Source organism: Capricornis sumatraensis, chromosome 2 (genome assembly GCF_032405125.1).
Source record: "Capricornis sumatraensis isolate serow.1 chromosome 2, serow.2, whole genome shotgun sequence".
NCBI classification, from domain to species: Eukaryota; Metazoa; Chordata; class Mammalia; order Artiodactyla; family Bovidae; genus Capricornis; species Capricornis sumatraensis.
The window spans coordinates 219,615,192-219,628,913 of NC_091070.1; the positions used below are offsets into that span (position 1 = coordinate 219,615,192).

Below are 13,722 nucleotides of genomic sequence, written 5' to 3' on the forward strand. Positions count from 1 at the left end.
GTTTCCCTTCTCACATGGGAACTGTAAATGCCCGTTTTGCACGCAGCTTTAATTCCCCAGAGCCCCAGTGCTTCCCGCAGCCACCACAACGCTGACGCAGCTGCTGCACCCGTCTCCCACATCTGCCAGTGTAGAGTTCAGCAGCGTGGCTGGGCTGTGCCAGTCTTTCTACTGTTTACGATGAGTGGCAGTGGCTTTTCACTTGCATTACTGACATAAAGTTTCCTTTTAAAATACATTTGTGGGGAAAAAAAAAGGTGCATTTTTTTTTTTATGTGAACGGCAGGGCACCTGACCTGCAGCTGTGACCTGACGGGCAAGGTGCCCCTGGAGCGCTTGGGTAGCCACCTCTGCTGCGACCTGACGGGCAAGGTGCCCCTGGAGTGCTTGGGTAGCCGCCTGTGCTGCGACCTGACGGGCAAGGTGCCCCTGGAGTGCTTGGGTAGCCGCCTGTGCTCACTCAGGTTCTGCAGGCACCAGCGCCTTCATGCATTTACCCCCTTTGTTCGTTAGAACAATGATTTATTTTGCTAAATATTCACTGAGTGCGTACCAGGCGCCAGAGCTGTCCCAGGCCCTGGGAACAAAGCCGTGCGTGACACAGACAAGAACCCCTGACCTCAGACAGGCCCTGACATCAGAGCGGGAGGAGACGGAAAACAAGCAGAAGGTGAGACAGAAAGCCTTAAACAACAGCGGCAACTGCTGGGGTGGAAACTGAATTCCCAGAAGAGGGCAGGGCAGAGCCGCTGCGAACTGAGGGGGCTGGAGTTCAGGTCCCGGTCATGGTCCAGGAGGGCCTTGCCGAGAAGGTGCCGGGTGAGCAGAGACCTGCAGGGGCGAGGGGGGTGGATGGGATGCTGGGGGCAGACCATACAGGTCTACACAGGAATGCCGAGTGTGGCTCAGCGCTCCGGGCCATTCGCGAGGTAGGAAGGAGGCCCCCGCAGCTGGAGGAGAGGGAGGGAGGGAGGGAGGGAGGGAGGTCTCCGGCCGTCGAGAGGGCTCTGGCTTGTCCTCTGCAGAATACAGGGAGGTAAAAAGATGGGTGTGATGTACTTGGTGGGAACATCCTGGTCTCTGGTTAAAGAGCAGACTGTACGGGGCGTGGGCAGAAGCAGGGCAGCTAGCCGGGAGGCTGGTGAATGGGCACGGGTTGGGAGGCACGCCAGTCTGGACCAGGGCGGTCACTGCGGCTGTTCTGAACGGTGGTCAGCCTGCGGCCAGAACCCAGGGTCCGTGAACCTCTGATTCTGTTGCAGTCTACTGCACTGGAAAGTGAGAAAGGGGCGGCTGACTTCCAGGCTTCTGGCCTCAGGAGCTGGAACTCCGGAGCTGGGTGTGGCAGGATGAGCTCAAGCAGGACGGCCGCGGCCACCACGCGGGGGCGGCCCTGATCCCAGGCTTGTCGAGGCCGCTGGGTCAGCACGTGAGGGGGCAAGGCCCCCGGCCCGGCAGAGCAGCGTGGAGGCAGCAGCTGTGGCGATGGGCCAGCTCAGCCCCTGACCCACGCCTGCCAGCTGCCCTCAGACAGAGGATGTGAGACAGATGCGTGCATCAGGAAGAGGGAAACTCGACCTGCAGGGGCCTCGAGCGACAGCTTCACACTCGTGGTCCTCCCCAAATCTCTGAGCTGAAAGTCACAGCAGTCAGAGCTGTGCCCGCAATCTGCAGACACCAGTCAGAACTACAGCCACACAACGGTGCTCAACTAAGAGGCCAGCTCGCCCACGCACCGACCGCCGGCCCAGAGGATCCCACGCACAGAGGAGCCTGGTGGGCTACAGCCCATGGGACTGCGAAGAGTCGAACACGACTGAGCAGCTAACACACGCGAGCGCTGACCGCCCAGCCTAAAGTTCTGATTTAAATACAGTCATTCTGCACTTGTGCCGATAACCAATCACAGCCACCACGGACGTTCTCACTACCCCACTGGAGCTGCGACCCAGGAGTGATCACTGCCGGCCAGGTTCCAACACAGAGCTTCCAGAGCCCTCCAGGTTTACCCAGTCTTGCGTCGACGATTCTCCACGCCACTCAGAATGAAGCGTGTGGACCTGCCCAGCTCTCACACCTGCCCTCGTCCTCCCCAAGGGCGCCTGTCCACCCTAGGGCTCTGCAGAAACGCACACCTCCCCTCCTCGTGGATGACACACTGACACCAGGAGCGAGAGCCGACGGGAAAGGACAGAGATAGAACCTAAGGAACAGATGACAGGCTGGCTCAGACAGCTGCCCGGGAGAGTAGCGCCTGCACGCGGCCCTGCTGCTTGAGGAGCTGCGGCAGCACGGAGACCAAGGGGGACAGGAGAGCTATTTCAGCGAGAGTGGAGCCCGCTCGAGAAAACAGACCCACAGAAAGCACTCTCCAGAACTGACTGCACAGGCTGCCTAACTCCCACTGCCCGAGGGCCTTACCTCTGTGAACTCCTGGAAGACCCGGTCACTCTGATGGGCACCGATGGTGACCTCGGGGAGGAAGACAGGGACGGATGTGTAGTTCAGCACCTCCAACTTATCCTGAACCCTGGAAAGTCAGGCAGACGGCAGACAGACCGAACATCAAAATCAAGACAGTGGCATCAATAATCAATACAGTAAATCCAGGAAAGTCAGACAGATGGCAGACAGACCGAACATCAAAATCAATACAGTAGCATCAATAATCAATATGGCACAGAAAACACCAAAGTCAATACAATAAAGTAAGCTATTAGACTGACTGTTTAAAACGTCCACCCCCTTCACCTCAGAAGCCAAACTTGCCCCAAAGAGCCTGTGGGGCTGCGGGAGGCACCCTCCCAACACCACTCTCAGAACAGACCGTCTTTTGAGAGCCCCACGGCCACAGGTGACTCCCTTGGGGAAAGGACACAGGTGTGAAGACAAAAAGAAGGATCTGCGTGTGCTCTAAATACAGACACAGCGGGGATACAAAGGTGAGAGCCGGTGCCCACGACAGCCTGCACGACTGCTGGAGCCTGAGGGACAGAGCAGAGGGCAGGGTCGTCGCCGGAACGCCGCTGCCAGCTCAGCACCCGCCCTGGAGGCCCCCGCCGTGTGGGGCCCGACTCCAGGGGCGGAGGCTGGCCAGGGCGCGTGGAGGAGGCTGGGGCGCGGAGAACCCCCGCGGGACGCCTGCTGCAGCCCTGCTTTTCTCAGCAGCGAGACACACAGTCAGAGGGCTCACTCCCCGTGTTGCCATTTTTTTCTGAATGCTAAAATGTTTACGCTTTGTTATAATTTGCTTACTTTAAATTAAATTTACTCTGACTATAACCACTAAAAGATGAAAAGCATTTTGAGTGCTTTTAGGAAGAAACGTTAAGTCTCCTTTCTTCAGGGCTCAAAACCAAGAAAATGATTATTTTAAAAGGCCCTTTTCCCATTAATGACTTATAATGGCAGAAGATGCCTCCGCTGAAACGGCCCAGATGGAAGCTCTCTAAGTGGGTCTGGCTCTCGGCCATGCTGTGAGGGCCCTGGGTGGGCCCGGCCCCTCCAGCCCAGGGAGCACAGGGCACTGAGAACCTGCGACAGGCTGCACGCGCGTGGCCAGGAGGCAGAAGCACACCCCAGCGTCACTCGCAGGAGGGCCGATAACCCTGCACCCCAACGCCAGCCCCGGGGAACGCTGCTGGGACGGCTGCTCTAAGTGTGCTCACACGGGTTTCACTGGTTGTGCACACACCTGTCACATACACACTCAAATATGAGCGTTTTCTCTTCCTTTTAACTGTAAACTGGTTACAGAGTATCTGTCATAAGCCTGTACCGACGTCTTCACTTTCAACACAAATAGAATTATTCGATACTTATTATACGCTGACATGCTCAGTCATGGCTGATTCTTTGCGACCCCGTGGACTGTAGCCTGCCAGGCTCCTCTGTCCACGGAATTTTCCAGGCAAGAATCCTGGAGTGGGCTGCCATTTCCTTCTGCAGTACTTATTATATAGTAAGGATATTTTTTAAGGTGATCTCACTGTAAACAGTTTCAAATAAAAATGAATCTTGTGTTTTTAAATGTTAATAAATATGAAACTGGGGTATGATTTGGTTTTCTCTATAGTTTTGAAAAGCTAAAAACATACCGAAGAATTGAAAGGAACAAACTGGCCTAGGAACGTGTGTGACGGAGACCACCAGCGCCACCTACATTCAATCTGGAAGAACTACCGTTCACACCCCCGCCCCCCTCCTCCCCCTCCCCAAAAGGCGGTGTTTAGTCAGTCCTGTCCGGCTCTCTGCAACACCACGGACTGTAGCCCACCAGTCTCCTCTGTTCCTCTGCCCGTGGGATCTGCCAGGCAAGAATACTCAAGTGAGTTGCCATCTCCTTCTCCAGGGGATCTTCCTGACTCCGGGATTGAACCCACCTCTCCTGCACTGGTAGGCAGATTCTTTACCACTGAGCCACCTAAGGAGCTCTCAAAGAGGGTGTATCTTTGAACAAATATCTTCAAACTACTTTTGAAGATTAAAAAAATAATCTGTAGAGACTGTTCAACCTTGTGTAAACTGCTCATTTGCCCTATGAGCTTCAGTGATGACTAAGCAGAGCCCTCAGAGCCTCTCTCCCGTAAACCCAACTCTGGGCCTCCAGAAACTACAGACATATTCCAGACTGAAGATGCACAGGGACTGGACACCACAGGGCGCATTTCATGACTCAGGGAGCTAAAGCGGTGAGAGAGAACATTCTGTTCACGGAGCACTGAGTCTAATTAAGGAGACTCAGACACTGACAGCACGTCCCCTTCACATCACAGGCCAAAGTGTCCCCATGAGAAGACAGCGCATCCCCGAGTCCGGTTCACAAAATGAGGCGCTCTGCCACATAATTCCAAAGCAACAGTGAGGCAAGAAGGGAAAGAGGAAAACAGTAAATTATGACTTACGACTCAACTGTCTCCCAATTAACAGAGTGCTTACACTTTCTCCTAAAGCATGTCCAGGGCGAGTCTTTTAGCTTCTCCCGAATGGCAGAGTTCTGCCTGAAACCCTACCCTCCCGTTTTCGTAGCACTGGAATTCCCTATTAGGAAGATATCCTCCAGAAGCCGTAGAAAACTCACGTCCCCATGATGAAGCAGCAGGGGCGAGAAGGGGGCCCCAGCTCTGGGGGAGGTGGGCCCTCAGCCCTGTGTGGAGAAGGCCTGGCGGGGAACGCGCCTCCAGCACAAAAATGGGGCAAGCGGGGCGGCAGCGGTCCGTCGGGGATTACGGATATGAACACAAAACACTATCAAGGTTGAATGGGTACTCACACATACACGATGACACACCAACACACATTCTGAGATGTACAAACATGCTCTAAGCCAATAATCTGGTCAGGCTCTGAACGAAGGGAGTATAGCTGGTAAATGGCAGGTTTACTGTAATTATCTTAGAAAATGGTCATAATTTTGCTTGAGTTTCCCACATTAACAAATGGCACTTACGTGAAAATAAGCAGAATTACCGTTGTAAATTGTTATGAATTATCCTTGGGAGGCAGAGGATGGGAGAGGGAAAAGCAATGCCACTGATGAAGAAGTGATAAGCTACCCCACGCAGCTCAGTCTCGGCAGGACGTCGGGGCTCAGGGACAGCCACCATTTTATGCTTTTCGTGTACTCTGACCAGCAGGAGCCGGTACTGACAAGAATCACACATATGCCCAAAATCAAAGCCTGGAAAAGTCAGAGGGGCGCAGCAGAAAAGAAGGCGCACAGGGCGAGGCTAGGAAAACGCTCAGGCCCTGAGGGGGTTACTGGGCAGGTGGGGAGGCGACAGGCTCAGGAGACTCTGTATCCCCACGGCAGAGGCAGGGCAGACAATGAGTGCTCTGAACTAATTCTGGGAAATGGAACCTGGGTTCACGCCTCAACAGGCACGCCACGGAAAGGTTCTGAGTAAAGGAAACACAGGGTCACTGTGACACTCGTGAAGATTAGCTGGCGGGCAGGCACACAGGGATGGGTGGGATGAAGAACAAGGAGCGGAGGAGCAGAGATCAAGACCCAGTGGCCGCAGCCCCACCCTGGGGGGCGGGACCCGGGGAAGGGGCGGGACCCGGGGAAGGGGCGGGACCCGGGGAGGGGCGGGACCCGGGAAGGGGCGGGACCCGGGAAGGGGCGGGGTCAGGAGGGAAAAGGCGGGTTTAGGCAGATGACCCCAGGGGACCCCCAAGCAAAACCTCCCCAACCATATAAAACATCCTAACAAGTGCAAAAGACCTGAAATCACAGGAACTGTGTTCCCAGACCACAACAGTCAGACTAGAGGAACATTCATAGAATCAAATGCATATATGAGAAAGGAAGAAAGGTCTAAAACCAACCGCCTAGGCGTCTACCTTAGGAAACTGGAGAAAGAAGAGCAGCTGAAGCCTGAAAGAAGCAGATTAAAGAAAAATAACAACAAAACCTGGAGTAGATGCCAAGGAAGCTGAAAATAAGGAAACAGAGAAAATAAGGACTTCCAGAACACAGGTTCAAGTGTGCAAGCTGGCACACGCTTTCTGGGGAACAATTTCAAAGCACACTGTAGCCGTAATGCGTTCACATAATCTGACCCATAACTCCACTTTCATACTTTAGGAAAATAACCTCATATGGAATAAAAATAAGTACAATATGCTCATTACTGTTATTATAAATATGAAGAAGTGAAAATAACCCAAAAGACTAATATTAAAGAAACGAAAAGGACTATGCCTATATTTCAGAGATCAACTTTTTCTGTAAAGGGCCTATGTATGCCTTCATATATGTACCTTCTTTTTCTTACAATCCTTTAAAAATGTGAGGACCATTCTTGGCAGCTGAGGCCTGGATGGACCCCCAGGCCATGGTCCCCCACCGCTGACTTGCCTCATTCAGAGGATTGATGAGGCTTGAGTAGCCATTAAAAAACTGAATTTTAAATATTCAACAAAAGAGGGACACACAGTCACCGTACAAAGACATATGCAGGATAATTTTAATTTAGAAATAGAGGTACACGCAAACACTTTAAGAAAGGCTGGAAGAACCCGCATTAAACTCTGACACCTCCAATGATCCGGGTCCGGCCTGGACTTGGGTTTCGGGGCTCTGACCTCCCCAGCTTGAGCCCACAGAGCTCCTCCCCGTTAAACTCCACATCACACACTCGCGCCCGGCCTCCTGCCCTCGCCCACTCACGGCCCCTCCAGAGCTCAACCTCCCCCCGACAGTCCTCTCCCTACCCCCGGGCAGCACCCTGGACCCGCTCCTCCCTCAAGCCTCCAACACGGCCTCCCGCCCTCGCGGCTACTCTGGACTGATGACCTGTCTCTCACCTCACTATGCAGACAGGAGCCACCTGCGGAGAGCTCTGAGAGCCCAGGTTCTGGCCCCAGCCCCAATCCCACCCAGGCCCCGCCCCACGCCCAGCCAGGTCACTCCCTGCCCCGCCCCGCCCCACCCCGCCAGGACTCACAGCATCCTCAGGTTGTGCAACTTGCGGTCGTCCTGATCCAGCCATGGGCCTTTGTTGTACTTCAGGTACTGAATATCCTCGACTACCTGTGCGTAGGGATTTAACACAGGGCTTAATTAACAGAGAACACTCAGCGCACGACAAACCACAGACCTCCGGCCGGAAGGATCATGCCCTAAGGGTCAGAAAGAAAGGAGGTCTGATGGTCAGCCTTCAGTGAAGTGAGCGGTTGAGGGGTGAGCCCCATGCGGGTGCTGGACCGGCTGACCCTCGGCGGTGTGGCAATTCCCCGCAGGCTCGGAGAGCGGGGCAGGCGAGGGGCGGGACGCAGAGGCGAGCCAGCCCTACTCCAGACTCATTTCCTCCGGCAACTTGACTCCAGGAGGCAAACCTCATCCACTAAAGGACAACAGGACAAGAGAATACACACAATTCCTAGAGTCCCAAGAACCTACATTCCTCGCCTGCAGTCTGGACAGCCTATACCTCCCAGTGGGGCAGCCTTTTCAGACACATTCTCCCTCAAAACCCGCCAAACTCGGGGACTTCTTTAGGTTCCAAGAATGTGAGCACATTCGGTTATGGACTCCAGTGATAACACAGTCTCAGGGAACACGCGCTACTCTTCCCCTCAGACCCGTGCAGTGTAAACCCTCTGCCAGAGGGACAGAAACAACCTGAACACAAAGAAACGGGCATCACAGACAGAGCAGCCTGAAGGAAACGAAGTGCAGCCTCGCTTCCAGGCAGAAAGAAGCAAGCCTATGAGAACCCCCAGAGCTGGGCCAGAGCCTGCCTGGACGGTGGGTCCCCCGCAGTAGAGAAGGGCCGGCTCTCTCCCGCGCTGGGGCGGCGCTGAGGCTCTGCTGTCCCTGAAGCAGCGGCCGCGGCAGAGCCGCGTGCTGTCATCACCTACTCAACTCCAGACCCAAAACCTGTATTTTCTTTTAGAATTTTTAAGCTTTTTAAAATAAGTAATTGGCTTCCCTGGTACCTCAGCTGATAAAGAATCTGCCTGCAATGCAGGAGACCCCACTTCAATTCCTGGGTCGGGAAGATCCCCTGGCGAAGGGAAAGGCTTCCCACTCCAGCATTCTGGCCTGGAGAATTTGTATAGACCATGGGGTCATAAAGAGTCAGACATGACTGAGTGATTTCACTTTCACTTTTCAATTGATACTTAATATAAAACATGGGATTTTTTTTTTAACCAAATGATGGTCATTTGCCTCAATACCACTTAAGAGATAATCCAGTTTCTTCTATTTCTATCATCGTTTAAAGCACTGACTTTTCTAACCGTGAGCACACACACGCACCTGTTTCTGGACTCTGCTCTGTTAAACTACCTATTATTTCTTTTATTAATACTATAGTCTCTTCATTACCGTAAACCTGTAATGTTTTTACACTTGGGAAGGAAAATGTTATTCTTTTTCAACAACTGTTTTTAAGCTGGAGGATAACAATGCCGTGCTGGTTTCTGAAGCGCAACACTGAGACTCATCTGTAACTGTGTGCACCGTCCCAAGCCTCTCCCTCCTCCCTCCCCGCTCCCGCATCCCACCCTCCAGGTAGCCGCAGAGACAGGCTGGGCTCCCTGTGTCATACGCCACCTTCCCACCAGCTGTCTATCCAAATGTACTGATTACTCAAGTTCTCCTGAAAATGGCAGAGGGTGACCTGCACCCACTACTTTGGGGAAAGCTAGTATCTTTATGTGCCCGACCCCAAACAACACGACCCAGAGTCGAAACCCAAGCATGACCTGGAGGCAGGCCTCCTCGTGCGTGGACAGCGGCTCCTCCACTTCTTTGATGCCGCGAGGCATCGCCGTGTTTCCTACTGAGGACCGCACGCTGTGCGGCAGTGTGGGGTTTCCCACTGAGAATCCACGGAAGAGCGGACCCTCGCAGTTCAAACCCCTGTCATTCAAGGGTCGATAGTCTCAATAGATCTTACCTATTAACTAATCCAACGCTCAATTTTACCACGTGTTTAATGAAAATGCTGATGCAAATAACCCCAAATTCCTTGCATCTCCACCCTTCCATAATTTTAAGATCCTATAAAGTGAATAACTTAAAGGAAAATCAAAACGTCACGCTCAGAGAAATGTGATGGGGGCGAGGCACTCGTGTCAGGTCACGAAACACAGACGCTTCTAACATCAGGAGGAGCCGAACTCACCACTTGATTGGCAAAACCCCTATATGGGAGTTAAATTCAAGAAACATTATAAAATTTCCAGCCGTTTTCTTACCTTTTCTGCGTCTTGCGCTTCCCATGCACTGTACTGTAAAACCTCACATTTCTCACTGTAAGAGAAAACAAGATGACATTTCGTGGAAGTCTTCCAAGCTGATGTTACTACACAAATGAACACCTGACGTCAGGCGCCCCCTCTAAACAGAAACGCCTGCATCCTCTGAACTGGCTCTCAGGGCACGGCCGGCTAAGAAGGGCAAACTCGAGGCAGGGCTGTGCCCAAGGCTGGATGGTAGTACAGGCAGGTCTGTTTTCTGACCCTTGCCTGACTGGACCACCCCCACCGCACAGGCAGGAGGCTGGTGTTTACGGGGCAGGGACACAGGTCAGCTCCGCAGCCACGCAAACCTCCACCAGCGGCAACATGCATCGCAGGAAGGCGCAGGGAGCCCAGGGCCGCACTGGGCCACACGAACAGCAGCGGAGGGGGGTTCGGGAGGGTGAGGCAGAGGGGGTGGCAGGAGGGACACGTTACTTGAGCTGCTATAATTTTGGAGAGCCCCGCGTCTGACCATCTGCCCTGCTGGGTGAGGATGTGAACTTTCTTGGCTCCACAGGGGATTCACCAGCCACCAGAGAGCAGGTGCGGGGCTGCGTCCACCTCCGAGGCGGTGGCTGTCTGACCTCCAGCAGGACGCAAAGCAGCCCCTCGGGAGCCCAGGCCCGTGTAGGGGCACGAGCTGACTCCCCACTCGGCTCGCGCACAGAGCATGCAGGAGCACCGGACGAAGCAATGGACGCGCAGAACCCCTGCTGGACACTTCACCAGCAGGAGGCCTGGGGTGAGTTCTTGAAAATTAAATGCCAGGTGCAAGAAAACCCTTATTTCATCTGTAAGCCGAGTCTAAGACTTCCTTTCCTGACGGCCCAGCTCAGTGTCCTATTTGGGACTGGCTGGGAAGCCTTTGCTCAGCAGTGACTTTGCAGCCGGAAGGTCTCCACAAGAAATCTTTGGAACTGAGAGTCTAGGGCCGGCCACCTCTCCCTGGCACCTCTCCATGCCCGCCCCGGCAAGATTCATGACACTTTCTTTCTGTGCTTCTGGCCTTGAAATGGAGCAGCACTATTTCCACTACCCGTGAGGGAAAAGCTGATCACAAGCAAGCACTGGCTTACAGCTAAGAAACTACACTCTAATTTAAAACTTTTCTTCCAAAACTGCTAGACAATACTCTGTCACAATTTCAGTTACTTTGGAAATTTAAATAACAAGAGCAAAACATTTTTAGGTATCAAAAAGGCTTACGTTTTCTAAAAGTCTGAGAAATTCTACTAGAAACCTTAACAGCATTACTGAAACATCCTAATTGTAGCCGGACGTGAGGTACGGCAGGAAATGCCTGCCGTGTGCCTGACACACAAGGGCCACAGGACAACTGGCCACAGAGAGCAGGTGCTCGGTGCTGTCAGAGGGAGGGGAGAAGCAAAGCTGGAAAGTGGCATTTCCACTGAACCCAAAGGCTCCTTAAGCAACAGCTTTCAAAAGGACTGACAGGGGCTGCTAAGCCTTCACAATCCTGTGTGTGGACTCACCGAGTCCCTCCAGACAACCTTTCTAGGTAAAAGGTCCATTTAGTTGCCACCAAGAGTGAAAACATGAGTTCTCTAACGTTAAAACCTGTCACCGAACATAGCTTCAACTCACTTCTATCAGAATAGTCTAACGATATGACAAAATAAATATGGGCTAAATTAATACAACCAACTCCCAGCTGACCAAATAAAACTGAAATGTCTGTTGTCGTTCTTGCTTATAAACGTCAGATTAAGGCTCCCAGACGAGATCTAGTGAAATGAACGAGAAGCGATCCCCGGGCTGGGGGGCCATGTGTGCAGAGCTCCCATCTGGCACATAAGCCCACGGTGCGCCCGCTCACCTCATCTCGGGCAGGAAGGTCCCCTTATAGGCATCCTCGATGTCCTGAAGGTAGGCGCAGGTGGTCTTCATCTCGTGTGGCTAGACAAAAGCAGAAGGCAAACGTGGGAAACGCCCGGACTTCTTGTTCCCGCGCTTATGTAAGTGTGAGGCAATCGGCCAGCACAGTGTTCCCAGGACAGTCGTGTGGGGTGCTGCGGGGACTGGGGGTGACAGGAAGGAGCTGCAGTGCCAGTCCCAGCAGCCCCCCTCCCGCCGCACAGAGCACGGGAGTCTGCCCAGGGAGACTGGGGTGCGGCCTTCCCTTCCCAGACTTCAGATACAGACTGCGAGCGGCCACAGCGCGTCCCCTGTTCCGTGTGCCCCGTGCGGGGAATGAGAGACGACAGGCCGCAGCAGGGGAGGGCTCACCTCTCCTCCATCCTCACACCCTCCTGTCACCAGCTGTCTCCCCACCCTTCCCACCTCCTCAAGCTCACTTCCCTTTCACATGAAGCTTGCCAGGTACAGAAATGTAAACTTCCAATCGTGAGTGGCAACTTCCCACACCGAAACCTCTTGGTTTAGCAGTGCTGAAGGCCGGATTATCTTCCACCCTGTTCAAGGTTCTTCCTGGCATCTGCATGCTTTATTCCCTTGTTTACTATTAGTATCTGCCATCAGAGTACACATCTGAAAATGGCATAATGTTTCTTTGATAAAATGTCTCCTTTTCTCAGACACAGTGGTAGTTTTAGCTGGTGACAGTATTCATCGAGTACTGGAAAAACAAGAATGTTAACATATCTACTGTGTTCCTCGAAACTGTCTCTTAAATATTGCTATACAGATAACAAGAGTTATCCAGAGAACTGTAAATATTAATATATAACTTCCTATTTCTCAATAAATGTCAATTTAATAAGCAAAAGTGTTCCCTAGAGTGATAATTGGAGAAGGAAATGGCACCCACTCCAGTACTCTTGCCTGGAGAGTCCCAGGGACGGGGGAGCCTGGTGGGCTGCCGTCTCTGGGGTCGCGCAGAGTCGGACACGACTGAGCGACTCAGCAGCAGTAGTAGAGTGGTAACTAAATACTCTGACTGTAGTTCCCTTCTGTGGCCACCAGATGGAAGGTTCTCCAAAGCATAAACCACACGGCACACTCAGGAGTAAACGCTCCAAGGTGTAGCCAGGTATCCTGAGCATGCGCAAACTGATCGGGGGAGGAGGAGAGTGACCACAGGCTCTTTCAGCCGCATCGAGGGCGCCTGAGCATCTCTGCTGCCCTGGAGAGGACCTGCCCTGAGAGACACTCGCTGAGCACTCACGGGAGCCCCAGCGCCCAGAGCAGACCCTGGGACAACAGACACACAGGCAAGTCCATGCTGTCATCACAGTTTCAACAAGACAGCGTTTCCTCCCAAGAAAAAACACCCTCAGCAGGACTGATCTTTCCAACAAGGACTAGCTGTAAGGGCGACGATGGGCCTGGCCACCATGCACCCCGCCAGCAGGACCAATTTCAAATCACAGGGCTTCCAAGACCGACTGTCTCAGCACCACTAGGGTGGTGAATGGACGTGTGTGCAGATCCCTCTCTGGGGTCACAGAGTCACCGAGCAGGAGAAAGCGGACAAGGGGCCCAAGCCCGTTAGATGTGAGAGGTAAACTCAAAGGGTGTCAGAGACGATTCTCAACCTGCAGGAAGCGACAGAGCTTGGCCATCAAGAACAGAAAGGGCGGCCCTGCCAGGGAGCAGGGGGCAGCGCAGGGGCTGAGGGCGGGTGTATCAGGCCCAGGGGGCCCCGGGGAGCAGGGGGCAAGCAGGGCCGCCTGCAGCCCACCATGCCGGCACCTGGGGGACGGCACGTGTGCACCCAGGTCCTGGGGAGCAGGGGGCATGCAGGGCCGCCTGCAGCCCTCCACGCCGGCACCTGGGGGACGGCGCGTGTGCACCCAGGTCCTGGGGGAGCAGGGGGCAAGCAGGGCCGCCCGCAGCCCTCCAGGCCGGCACCTGGGGGACGGCGCGTGTGCATCCAGGTCCTGGGGAGCAGGGGGCAAGCAGGGCCGCCTGCAGCCCTCCACGCCGGCACCTGGGGGACGGCGCGTGTGCACCCAGGTCCTGGGGGAGCAGGGGGCAAGCAGG

The 13,722-nt window shown here is 53.9% G+C and overlaps 1 protein-coding gene across 2 annotated transcripts in view; it reads right to left on the reverse strand.

Annotated features, from left to right (window-relative positions):
• NDUFA10 (NADH:ubiquinone oxidoreductase subunit A10) overlaps positions 1–13,722 on the reverse strand; it is a 38,618-nt gene that overhangs the window by 15,188 nt on the left and 9,708 nt on the right. Inside the window, exons 6-9 of one of the 2 annotated variants that reach the window (XM_068964934.1) lie at positions 11,597–11,676; positions 9,715–9,769; positions 7,452–7,537; positions 2,422–2,530 (exon numbers count right to left, since the gene is read on the reverse strand). In XM_068964934.1, the coding sequence (XP_068821035.1) occupies positions 2,422–2,530; positions 7,452–7,537; positions 9,715–9,769; positions 11,597–11,676 (330 nt within the window). The remainder of the gene's footprint in view (positions 1–2,421; positions 2,531–7,451; positions 7,538–9,714; positions 9,770–11,596; positions 11,677–13,722) is intronic. The other variant, XM_068964935.1, reaches the window with a different exon arrangement.